General features: G+C 48.8%; 1 protein-coding gene across 4 annotated transcripts; it reads left to right on the top strand.

Annotated features, from left to right (window-relative positions):
- The first annotated feature begins 305 nt into the window (after positions 1 to 305).
- On the top strand, positions 306 to 9,328 carry CYREN (cell cycle regulator of NHEJ). 4 transcript variants are annotated; one of them, XM_073327360.2, is made up of 5 exons: positions 306 to 620; positions 2,022 to 2,076; positions 5,267 to 5,396; positions 6,917 to 6,983; positions 8,462 to 9,328. In XM_073327360.2, exons 1-5 carry the CDS (start codon positions 510 to 512, stop codon positions 8,699 to 8,701), a joined length of 603 nt encoding a protein of 200 aa, XP_073183461.1. In that variant the 5' UTR covers positions 306 to 509; the 3' UTR covers positions 8,702 to 9,328. The 4 variants fall into 4 exon arrangements, with proteins under 4 accessions (XP_073183461.1, XP_073183460.1, XP_073183463.1 ...); XM_073327359.2 differs by having other exon boundaries at positions 5,246 to 5,396; XM_073327362.2 differs by lacking the exon at positions 306 to 620 and adding an exon at positions 627 to 814.
- The last annotated feature ends 2,493 nt before the right edge of the window (positions 9,329 to 11,821 follow it).

Here is an 11,821-nt window from a genome sequence, read left to right as displayed (position 1 = left end):
GCCCATTGTTTCATGTTCTCCGTGTACATAAAATCTCTCCACAGTACGCATCCGATGAAGTGAGCGGTACCTCAGGAAAGCTTATGCTCAAATAAATGTGTTAGACTCTAAAGTGCCACAAGCCCTCCTGTTCTTTTCACGTCAGGAAAGCGTCTCTCGGCAGCAGCCTGGGCCGTGGAGAGGGCCCAGCCTAAACCAGAACACAGCCAGCCCTCAGGGCTGGAGAAGCCCGTCCCGCGCCTGGCGGGTGGCTGCGGCACCCTCGCCACCCGGGCGCAGCGCTCGCCCCAGAGCGGGAGGGGCGGGGTCTGCTCCGCTCGGTCCCGGGCTCGGGCACGAGGCTGGAGGCCCCTGGAGTGGGCAGCGCGGCAGCGCGGATCCCCTCCCCCCACAGAGCGCGGCGGGGCAGGGCCGATCTGCCGCCGCCGCCGCCCCCGCCCCATTTCCCGGGGGGGGCCGTTGCGATTGCCCCGCCCCCTTACGCCTTCGTGTTTTCCAGTCGCCCTCCAATGGGGAGAGGGCGAGGCGGAGCCCGGGGCCCGCTCCGCGTCACGAGAGGAGGCGTGGGCGCCGGGGGGCTCAGCCCTTTGCTCGCCGCTGGCCTGAGGCCCTTCCTGGGGGTAAGCGGGTGCGAGGGAGGCAGGACGAGTCCGGAGACGTGCCGGGGAGGTGTGTCAGTTCCTGCAGGGAGCCGCTTGTCTCCCAGCACCAGAGCTGTGGGGGCAAAAGGGACGGGGCAAGGCAGCCTGTCTGGTGATGCCCATTTGCCAGCTTTCAGCGCCCCCCCCTCCCCGTGTCTCTCTCTCTGATGCTGGTGGGTTTTGCTGGGTGTTTTCCGCAGTGAGACGTTTCCGAGCACAGTCCGATCCTCGCAGCTCTTCGTCCGGGCCGCGTTACGGAAAGGTCGCTCCTTAGCTGGCTCCGCGAGGCTAGAGCTGAGCTCGGGCAGGTCTGGTGAGAGCCGCGCTTTAACGAGGGGGGGGGGAGTGGTGTCCGTTTCCCTAGCCCAGGCGAGGCTTCGAGCAAAAGCTGTTGCCCAGATTCCAGCTTTTTAGGCACCTTGCCCGTATCCCTGCTGCCGTTTGAGGCTCCGGAGGCCGCCAGCGTGAAGAGCTCATTGGGGGCCGGGCGGTAGCAGCAGAGTCCAAGCAGAACATCTCCTTGAGCCCGCTGCTCCTCTGTCCAGCATCCCCAGGCCTGACAACCACAGGGCAAGGAACCCCAGGGGCCTGCTTGCAGAACCAGGGGCCCAGTGAAGAGACAGAAACGAGGCACAAAAGCAGGGAGCAGGAGCCAGCTCCGTGCTCTGTTGAATTCCAGACTTTTTAAAACAGGCTTTGGTGGAGGTTTTGCCAAGAGGGTGGGGCACAGCCTGCTGCGGGAGGGTTTGTACTCCAGGCACAGGTGCATCCTCTGTTGGGTGTATAAGGAACGCATGCTGAACGCTGGTGTAGGTGAATCCAAAGCCTTGTTCTCATAAGGTTCTTAACTCCCCCCCCCCCCCCCCCGTGTAGGCCGGGTTTCGGTTAGTTTATTCCTCCCTGTAGTAATGTGTACACCTGTAAAGCAATCCATCTTTAACAAGCCCTTATGTGAACAAAAGTATTTCATGAAATTATTTTGAATGAAAACATTTTTGCGGGGGAGAGGATATAAATCTTCTCTTGGAAGAGTTGTGAGCCTAATCACAGCCACAATTGATTAGTGCCCAGGGACCAGAAAAATCTGATGAGGGGAGGCAATGTGGTCTGAGTGCAAAAATCGCATTTAGGAGCTTCTGATCCTGATTAGGTTCATGGCCTGGGGCTCATCACTTCACCTGTCTGGTTAAGTGACGGGGTGAGGAGCAATTAGTAGGGCCCTACCAAATTCACGCATCACAGACCATGAAATCGGATCTCACCCATGAAATTTAGCTAGTTTATGAGGGAGGGGCAGGGCTGTGGGCACTTACTGTACACTGGTCTCCAGATGCTAGATCTGGACAGCTGTGAGTGACAGGACTTCCTCTTCCCCTGCAGGGGCCGCTTCCAGGGACCGGTCAGACCCATGTCCGGAAACCTCCCCAAGCTGCAGGTACCTCCATGGCTGCTCATTGGGAGCCCAGCTCTGAAGGCAGTGTCACTGCTAGCAGCAGCACAGCAGTGAGGGTGGCAATACTGTGACCCCCCCACCCCACACACACACCCAACAATAGCCTTGAGACCCTGCCACGACCTCCATTTGGGTCGGGACCCCCGTGATCCCTACACCATGAAGCTTCTGATTTAAATATCTGAAACCATGACATTTACGATTTTTAAAATCTTCTGACCATGAAATTGACCAAAATGGACCGTGAATTTGGTAGAGCCCTAGAAATTAGTTGCTCTTTATGCACAGTTAAACACCAATTCTTCTGGTCAAGATGAGGGAAACTGCAATAAGTAACTGGCAACAGCTAAACGTAAATCAGATCTTCTAAAAATGCTTTCAGTCCTAGGTGGTGAGAGAAGCCAAGTTTGTTTGAAATTAAAAAAATTAACCCACTGTTAATAATAGAAATACCATTTATTTAAATATTTTGGATGTTTTCTACATTTTCAATATATTGATTTCAATTACAGTAACTCCTCACTTAAGGTTGTAGTTATGTTCCTGACAAATGCGACTTTTTATGCGAAACGATGTTAAGCGAATCCAATATCCAATGGGGAGGTTAGGTTCCAGGGAATTTTTTTTTCTCTGACAAAAGACATTATATACATATACAATATACGTTTTAAACAATTTTAAACAGACAGTTTAATACTGTTCACAGCAATGAATGATTGTAAAGCTTGGTTGAGGTGGTGAAGTCAGAGGGTGGGATATTTCCCAGGGAATGCCTTACTGCTAAATGATGAACTAGCCCTCGGCTGAGCCCTCAAGGGTTAACACATTGTTGTTAATGTAGCCTCATACTCTACAAGGCAGCATGGACTGAGGTAGGAGGGAGAAAAGAAAATAGATGCAGGGCAGTAGCTGCAAACACTTCCCTGCAAAAACTGAACATGAGGATGAGCCCACGCTATCCAGCTGGAGCGCACCACGCCCTCCTCCTGACAGCACATGCATGGCTGCACAGGTGCTTTATTTCCAAAGTGCTGGGGGGTGCGTGCATGAGAGAGAGAGACGTGCATTGCTCCTTTAAGAGTGCTAACGCCACTTCAAGTACGTTGCCTTTTTAAGCAGATCAGCCAGTTCAGACAGGAAGCAATAGCTTCCAGCAAGCTCCCTCCTTTCTGTCCCTGAGCCCTCCCCGTCCTCTGCTTGAGGGGGGCACAGGAACAGGGGGACACCCTGATATCAGCACCCCTCCCCCAGCAAGCAGGAAGGTCCAGAGAGCAGCTCCAAGGCAGAGGGTAGAGCAGGAGCAGCACGGCGGGGGTGGGGGACAGCTGAACTGCTGCTGGGCAGCTGCCGAGCCACATACCTTACAGGGAATTTAGGGGAGCTGAGGGGGGAAACTGCCAGCCTTCCCTCGTTCTAATCCCCACGAGGAGGGGCTGCTCTTCCAGAGAATCCTACAAGCAGTGGACAAAGCAGGCAGCTGTCAAAGAACGTTATAAGGGAGTATTGCGCAACTTTAAACAAGCATGTTCTCTCATTGATCAGCAACATAACAACGTTAACTGGGACAACGTTAAGTGAGGAGTTCCTGTACAACACTGAATACAAAGTGTACAGTGCTCACTTTATATTTATTTTTTTATTACAAATATTTGCACTGTAAAAAAAATTATATTTTAATTCACTTAATACAAGTACTGTAGTGCAATCTCTTTATAATGAAAGTTGAACTTACAAATGTCGAATTATGTACAAAAAAACCTGCATTCAAAAATAAAACAATATAAAACTTTAGAGCCTACAAGTCCACTCAGTCCTATTGAGCCAATCGCTCAAACAAGTTTGGTTACAATTTGCAGGAGATAATGCTGCATATGTCTTGTTTACAATGTCACCTGAAAGTGAGAACGTGGCACTGTTGTAGCCGGTATCGCAAGATATTTACGTGCTAGATGCACTAAAGATTTTTATGTCCCTTCATGCTTCAACCACCATTGCAGAGGACATGCATCCATGCTGATGATGGGTTCTGCTTGATAATGATCCAAAGCAGAGCGGACCGATGCATGTTCATTTTCATTATCTGAGTCTGATGCCACGGGCAGAAGTTGATTTTCTTTTTTGGTGGTTCGGGTTCTGTAGTTTCTGCATTGTAGTGTTGCTCTTTTAAGACATCTGAAAGCATGCTCACCTCATCCTTCTCAGATTTTGGAAGGCACTTCAGATTCTTAAACCTTGGGTTGAGTGCTGTAGCTATCCTTAGAAATCTCACATTGGTACCTTCTTTGTATTTTGTCAAATCTGCAGTGAAAGTGTTCTTAAAACGAACATGTGCTGGGTCATCATCTGAGGCTGCTATAACATGAAATATATGACAGAATGCAGGTAAAACAGAACAAGAGAAATATAATTTTCCCCCAAGGAGTTCAGTCACAAATTTAATGCATTATTTTTTTAATGAGCATCATCAGCACAGAAGTATGTCCATGGAATGGTGGCTGAAGCATGAAGGGGCATATGAATGTTTAGCATATCCGGCACGTAAATATCTTGCAACATCAGCTACAAAAGTGCCATGCGAATGTCTGTTCTCACTTTCAGGTGACATTGTAAATAAGAAGCAGGCAGCAGTATCTCCCGTAAATGTAAACAAACGTGTTTGTCTTAGCAATTGGCTGAACAAAAAGTAGGACTGAGTGGACTTGTAGGCTCTAAAGTTTTACATTGTTTTGTTTTTGAGTGCAGTTATGAGACAAAAAATCTACATTTGTAAGTTAAACTCTCACGATAGATTGCACTACAGTACTTGTATGAGGTGAATTGAAAAATATATTATTTCTTTTGTTTATCATTTTTACGGTGCAAGTATTTGCAATAAAAAATAATATAAAGTAAGAAAAGCACATACACTTTTTTTGAGTTAATCATGTAAGTTAACTGTGATTAATCGACAGCCCTATTTGAAATATATATTTATTCTGGCAGTGTCCCTTTAAGACATTAACTGGGACCTGTGCACATTCCTTGATGCATTAGCTGTGGATTAATAAATGCTTCTGTTTGCGGGGGGACTGTGCATAGGACAGTACCAGACAATCAGGCACATTGGTGAATGCTGAACTGTGTGAATGGCTGAGTCTTGACTGTGTGTCAGTTCCTTTTTTTAAATGCAAAGAGATGGAAAGTGCTGTGTGGAAGGCAAAGAAGAGAGTCCTCCCACCATGGATGGCCGTGCGGGAGGTGGAGCCAAGAAAGACTAGGTCAGCAGTGAGACTCAAGAGGGCGAAGAAGCCAGCTGTGGCAAGGTAAGCGCTTTGTGCAGCTGTGCCACCTGGGGCTGCAGTTGCATTGGCTCCCATGTGCAAAGCACCATTGGGCCTGGTCACCGGTTGGCTAGGAAACCTCCAAGGAGAAGCGAGGGTATCACACAAAAGTGGGGTTGGAGGCTCAGTCAGGGTGTTCTTCGCTGTGTCAGAGCTGCAGGGAGCACTGTGCTGGCAGAGCTGCTGTCTCTCAGGAGAGATGGAAAACACAGAGCTGTTTGCGTAGATCTTATTACGCTCTTCACAAAAGCTGGAGCCATGGTTGAATCCCTTGTTGGGTATTTACCTTCTCTCTGAGCTATGTTATTCTTCACTTCCCTCCCTACACTCCCTCTTGTGCAGCATTCCTGGTACTCGATCCCTGCTGCTGGATTTGTACATGAGCCCTGTTCCCCCAGCCAGCACCGTGCTTTGCAATCCTGCAGGGATAACTGTTGTGTTTAGAAGTGTAAGGGATTATGATGGTTATTGAAATATACAGAAAGGAATGTTCCAAAAGCGTTCTGATTTCTGCTCTGAGCTGATGTACATCAGGAATAACTCCACTCAAATCATCAGATTTATACTGGTGTAAAAGTGGTGTGAGAGGACAATCAGGCTCCAGCTTCTGACTTCCTGCTATTGAAAAACAGGAATTTGCAGAAACAAAGGCAAACATTACAATGACTTCCTATGCAGGCATTCCTTAGTCCTGGGGGAATTCTATCCCCAAAAATTAAAAATTCTGCACACAATATTTTAAAATTCTGCATATTTTATTTGTCAAAATAACACTATGCAATCATGTCAGTTTCAATTATTTTGATAATTTATTTCAAAATACCTATCAGCAACTCTGTCTGTAACAATACAGACACAAAAAAATGTCTCCAGGAGTAGGGAGTTAAGGAAACCCCTACAACAACTCAGTTTCTGTTTGTCTGTCCCCTGTCTGGAGAGCCCAGCAGGGGGGCCAGACACCCACACTCCCTCCCCCCAGAGCCCAGCCCAGACACCCGCACCCCGTCCCCCACAGAGCCCAGGAATCGAGAAGGAAAAACAGCATGATGCTGGGTCCTGGGCTTGTATGGAGTTTCCTGCATGCTCTGTCCTATTCAGGACATGCGGGGAACTGCAGCTGCAAGGAACCCTCCAGCTCTCTCCCCCTCACCCCCTGGAACTGCAGCTGCAAGGAACCCTCCAGCTCTCTCCCCCTCACCCCCTGCAGTGTCTTCTATTTGCGAGCCAAGCTCTGCCAGCTCCAGCACGCCCTTAGTGGCATCCAGCAGCTCTGCAGCCCATTTCTGTCAGGGGAAAAGGAAATTTTGTTCCCAAACCATTAATTTCTGTGCAAATTCTGCATTGTGCAGTGGTGCAGAATTCCTTCACGAGTACATTCCTCTAATGTTTCCTATGCTGATTGTGTTTCCATGGGGGCAGCATTCACATTTCTGCCCATGACAGTGTTCCCCATCTGATTCCTGCTTTTGTTTTCTCTTCTGATCTTCTCTTGGCCTGCTCAGGACCGTGACTGTCTATTGTATGAACGAAGCGGAGCTGGTGGATGTAGCATTGGGGGTCCTGGCTGAGGTGAGCACTGAGGCCTGCTGGTCCATGTTCCTGCCAATGCAGCAGTTTCCTAACATGTCCCTGTGCTGATGCTTTTGCCCAGGCTAATTTAAAATGTCCTGCTTCCACCACTTCCCTTGGGGAAATGCCACTGTAGGGGGGCTAAATGGAAGCCTTCTCCTTTGTAACCAGCCACTTCCATTTCAATGATGCCATGATCCGGCATGTGTAACATTGTATCACGCCCCCCTGGAAGTGTTGTGATGTAAGCAACAACAGTGAATGGGTCAGTCAGGAGGAGGGAATGGGTGACCTGGGGGTTGAAGCTTGGGACTTGGGAAGTCTGCATGATATTTCATGCTCCGTCACACACTCCTGCATGACCTGGGGCAAGCCACTTAATCTCTCTGTGCCTTGGTTTACCCCTCAGTAAGTGGGGATAATGGTACCCCCCACCCCCTCGCCAGGGCATTGTGAGGGTTACTATTTGAGATGCTCAGACAGTGGTGAGGAGGGCCGTAGGAATGCCTATAAATAAATGTGAGGAGAGAAGTCCTCTTTACACAGACGCCCTTGTAATCAGCAGGAAGGCGGTGCAGAAAGAGGGCACCTGGTTAATGGGATTTACTAGCATGATTCCCAATAATTATTTATTTTGAGGGGAGGGGAGATTTCTCTGGAGTCCTGCAATTCCCCCCTCCCCCCTAAGCATGTCTGCCTCTTCCCCCTCCAACACCTACATCACAGTGACCCTTGCTGTGGCTGAGGGAGCCTCCAGCCAATCAGTCCTGCTTCCTGTGGCGGGGGGTGGGGGTGGGGGTGGTGCTGTGTGTCTTGAGAGTAAGTGCTGTGCTTTCCTTCACGGCCTTGTGGGGGCTGGGAGATGCCACCTGGGTTTGGTGTGCCAGGGGGATGGATGCAGGAGTTTCTCAGACACTCACTTGGGTGAGTAAATGCTACAGTGCTGAATTCACACTCCCTTGCAGGAGACTATGTTAATGGCACCTCAGCAGCTTTCTCTCGTTAGGTTGGCAGCTCCCCGGGCTCTCTGCCTGGAGTCTCCCCCTTCCTGTGGCCCTGATCCTGCAGTTAGATCGCTGCAGGCAGACCCTGGCTTTCGCATCGGCTTCAGTGATGGGTCAGCCCACGTGGCTGTGATTGCAGGACTGGCCCTTAGTTGTTCCTGAATGGAGAATCCGTTATTCCTCAGGAGATTAACCCCCCTCCTCCCCATGAGCACTAAAGACCCCGTGACACTCTGTGAAGGTGCACACATGTTAACTGCAACGTCCTCACCAAACTGTAGCTTGGGTAACTTTGTCCAAAATTCCCCTACAGCTTCAATGGTGAAGAGCAGTGTTCTTCGCTGCCCGGATTAAGCCGGTGTTAAGTGGGGTGGGATGCAGCAGCTGTTGATCAGCCTTCCGCTGACTGGGGGCCTGGTGCCAGTGGGGATGGGTGTTTCTTCCTCTTGCTTCATGGACGTGTTTCTGTGCCAGAACTGTAAATACAAGGAAATAGAGGGGAGCATTCCATCTGAAACCGAAGGGGAGCAGGAAGGCCAGCAAATGCCGACGGAGCCTCAGTGGAGTCCAGCAAGCAGTGGCGGGGCCAGCACGCCCAGGCCAGGCCCCGAGCCCCATGCTCAGCCAGATGCTTTGGGCTGTGCTAGCAGGACAGACGTGGAGGATGACGAAGATGATGCTTTGAAATATGTCAGGGAGATATTTTTTAGCTAACATCTCACGAGGGTTTTTTAAGCAGAGCAAAAATAATGCCAAGGGAGCCATAGTCGGAGGGTGGGGCAGACCCAGGGGCAGGCTACAGTGGGTGGGGATACGGCAGTGTCGGGCTGTACGGGTTCCCCCAATGCCCTCCCAATTCAGAGGGAGCCCGGAGCAGTGGTGTGGATGGGGCCCCAGGAGAGAATGTCTGAGAGGAGCTCGCCCTCGCTCTGCCCTGAGCTGCATGGCCAGTGTCTGGTTCAAGTACAGCCCTTGCCCAGCGTGTCTGAGCCTTGGGACAGTCCCTCACCTTCCCCAACACTCCCCCCTTCATAGCCTCTTGCTTGTGAGCCACAGGTCCCCTCCTCCCTGGGCCAGCTCCCCAGCTGATCCTAAGTGGCCTCCTGATTGTCAGTCTCTGCCCAGAAGTCATGGAGATTGAACTCACCCTTCCAGCTCTGGGGTGGGGCTCTGCAGGACAGGGCAGGCACATGGAGGTGGGGGGGCCGGACCTGCTGTGCAGCATCCCTTGATCTGTGAATAAACAGTTTGTTCTGAAGGGCTGTCACTGGGGCACCTTTTATCAGTATTGTATTAAATTTGAAAGGTTATTAAAATATTAAATGTCTCTTTTAAAAACAAGCATCTGTGTGTTCTGCCTGCACCATGGGCCACCCTGTGCTGTCTCCTACCTCACCTGTGGGCATCATATTTACCTGATCTGTCAGTGGACTTGCATTGTCTCTGCTTGATGACAAGGCGAGCCAGAAAAGCAAACCGGTTCCATTGTCTAGGGCAGACCTGTTCACAAGCTCCCCCTGCCATGCCTGGTTTAAATGCACTTTAGTCATAATTTCTGCATCTACCCACAATTCTTAGTACCCACTGTGCACCTACCTCATGCAGGAATAGTAGTGAGCAGTGAGTTATTTGTCTGCATATTATGTATAAAGATTATTGCAACGGTGCGAATAGAGAGTGCTTTGAGTCACACGCGTTACTCAACCAGAGAGCAGAGATGGCACCAGCCAAACATGCTCTACGACATTCCACCACCCTGTTCCAGCTCTGCCCTATTCACTCCTTGTCCTGAGTCTAGACAGTGGGGAGAGGCCCGCAGTGGCCGTTTCTTCCCTGTGGACAACTAGGACTTACAAACTGTGTGGTGATGCCACTATCTCATTTGCCATGAACAAGTAGCGGGTGGTGATACTCAGGTCCGCTCCAGGTCTGTAGAGACTAAATCTGTGCTACTGGGAGAGCTCAGCACCTGTTTCCCAACTGTCTGAGCTGCATTTTCTGCCCTGTTAACATATAAAATATGAGCAACTCATCTGAAGTATTTTGCGGGCAGGTTTGAATGCACATGGGTGTGCTGGAAAAGGTTTTCCACTGTCAGTGTTTTGGCCTTCTCTTTTTCAGTCTCCTGGCATAGGGACCAGATTATGCATGCAGCAGATGAAATTACCCAATAGAGCTAGAAAAGACCTGCGAGCCTTTCCTGATCTCCCTTTGGGCCAGGTACTGATGCTGTAGGTGACATGCTCGTAATTAAATCATAGAATATCAGGATTGGAAGGGACCTCAGGAGGTCATCTAGTCCAACCCCCTATTCAAAGCAGGACAAATCCCCAATTTTTGCCCCACATCCCTAAATGGCCCCCTCAAGGATTGAACTCACAACCCTGGGTTTAGCAGGCCAATGCTCAAACCACTGAGCTATCTCGTGCCTAAGCCCCCTTTATAGCACATAGGCATCCCCCTTTACAATGAACATAGATATGCCAGCATACCCACAAGGCTGCAGTAACCCTTCTCTGTTGAGTGGGTCTGGTAGGTAGCCCTGGTTTGTCTTACATCTCTTAGCCACTACTTAGAATTCTTTGCAACGTGCCTTTATTGTACCATGACTAACCACGGGCCCTCCTATATTTGCCTTATTCAGTTTCCTCAAGGGCACTGACCAGGCCGCAAGAGTCATCCTCTGTACACTAGCTCAGTTTAAAGCATTAATTCACTTTACCCTGCAGAAATTTACATTTCTGTACCACAAACTGTGCAACACTGTGCTGGCTGTAAAAGCCTTCCAGTCTGCCAGACCTATTAACACAATACCGAAACTGTAGATTTAAACGCTTGGATCTTCAGACATATATTTTTTAAAATAGAATCATAGAATCATAGTAAATCCTTCAAAGAACCACTCTGATCTAAAATACACATTTTAATTTTAATTACTATAGTACAAAAAACTTTCTTCCAAAGTCTTCCTGTCCTTTCTGTCCATCCCTTTCTCCCTTCACCCCCATGTTAAAGAGAGCCCTTAAAGGGACAACACCCCTTTCCTGCCAGATAGTGGGTCAAATGAGTTTCCCTTTCTTTCCTTCTGACTATTTGATGAACTAGTTTTAAGAGACCCCTCTAGCAAAATCAGTACCTTAGTAAGATATAAAATCCTTTGTTATGCCTAAAGTCTTTGGAAACATATTTTTTAAAGTTGGTGAAATTTCATAAACATGTCTATTGTTATGGAGATCACACAAAGTAAATTAGTGTTCGCTTTGTCTAAAAGCAATGAACATTGTTATGAACACACTAAACCTCTGCGATTGATTAATTTAAAATAATGTCTTTGTTTCAGTGAGTTAAATATGTAGTAATCTGGAATGATTACTTAATGATGGCTTAAGAGTACATTTAAAATGTAAAATAAGCTTAGAAGTACTGATTAAGAAAATGTCATACAGAAGAGCTGCCTCACGTATTCCATAATATTTAAGGTTGTATTCAGCAGGACAGGTGACTTGCCTTTACTACAAAGTTTTTGCAGATAAAGCTCTGACAGACTTCAGGGTTTATAAAAAAAACCTGTGACTGACATTTTTTTATTCCCAAGTTTAGTGCTTTTCATGAGGTACCTTCTGCATGTCCACTCTTCACCTCCTGGCATGCCGTGGAAAACATGTTCCATCTTCTTTAGAAAGAAATTGCAGAAGAGTGATTTTTTTCAAATGTCATTTGCTTTATTTGGGTTCAGGGATTTGGCTGGAAGGGGGGAGAGCAGGGAGGTGAAGGGGAGAGAGTGGGAATAGGGCGGGGCTTGGGCAGAGTGGGGGCGGGGCCTGGGGCGGAGCA

The sequence above is a fragment of the Lepidochelys kempii genome, chromosome 1 (genome assembly GCF_965140285.1).
Source record: "Lepidochelys kempii isolate rLepKem1 chromosome 1, rLepKem1.hap1, whole genome shotgun sequence".
NCBI lineage: Eukaryota > Metazoa > Chordata > Testudines > Cheloniidae > Lepidochelys > Lepidochelys kempii.
Note: the sequence above shows the minus strand (reverse complement) of the source record. Positions and strands in the feature narration are given on the sequence as shown.

Coding starts and splice junctions, on each gene's coding strand:
- CYREN (XM_073327359.2), top strand. CDS start 510: ATGGGGAGAGGGCGAGGCGGAGCCCGGGGCCCGCTCCGCGTCACGAGA. Junction 2,077..5,245: donor GAAACCTCCCCAAGCTGCAG/GTACCTCCATGG, acceptor ACTGTGTGTCAG/TTCCTTTTTTTAAATGCAAA. Junction 6,984..8,461: donor CATTGGGGGTCCTGGCTGAG/GTGAGCACTGAG, acceptor TTTCTGTGCCAG/AACTGTAAATACAAGGAAAT.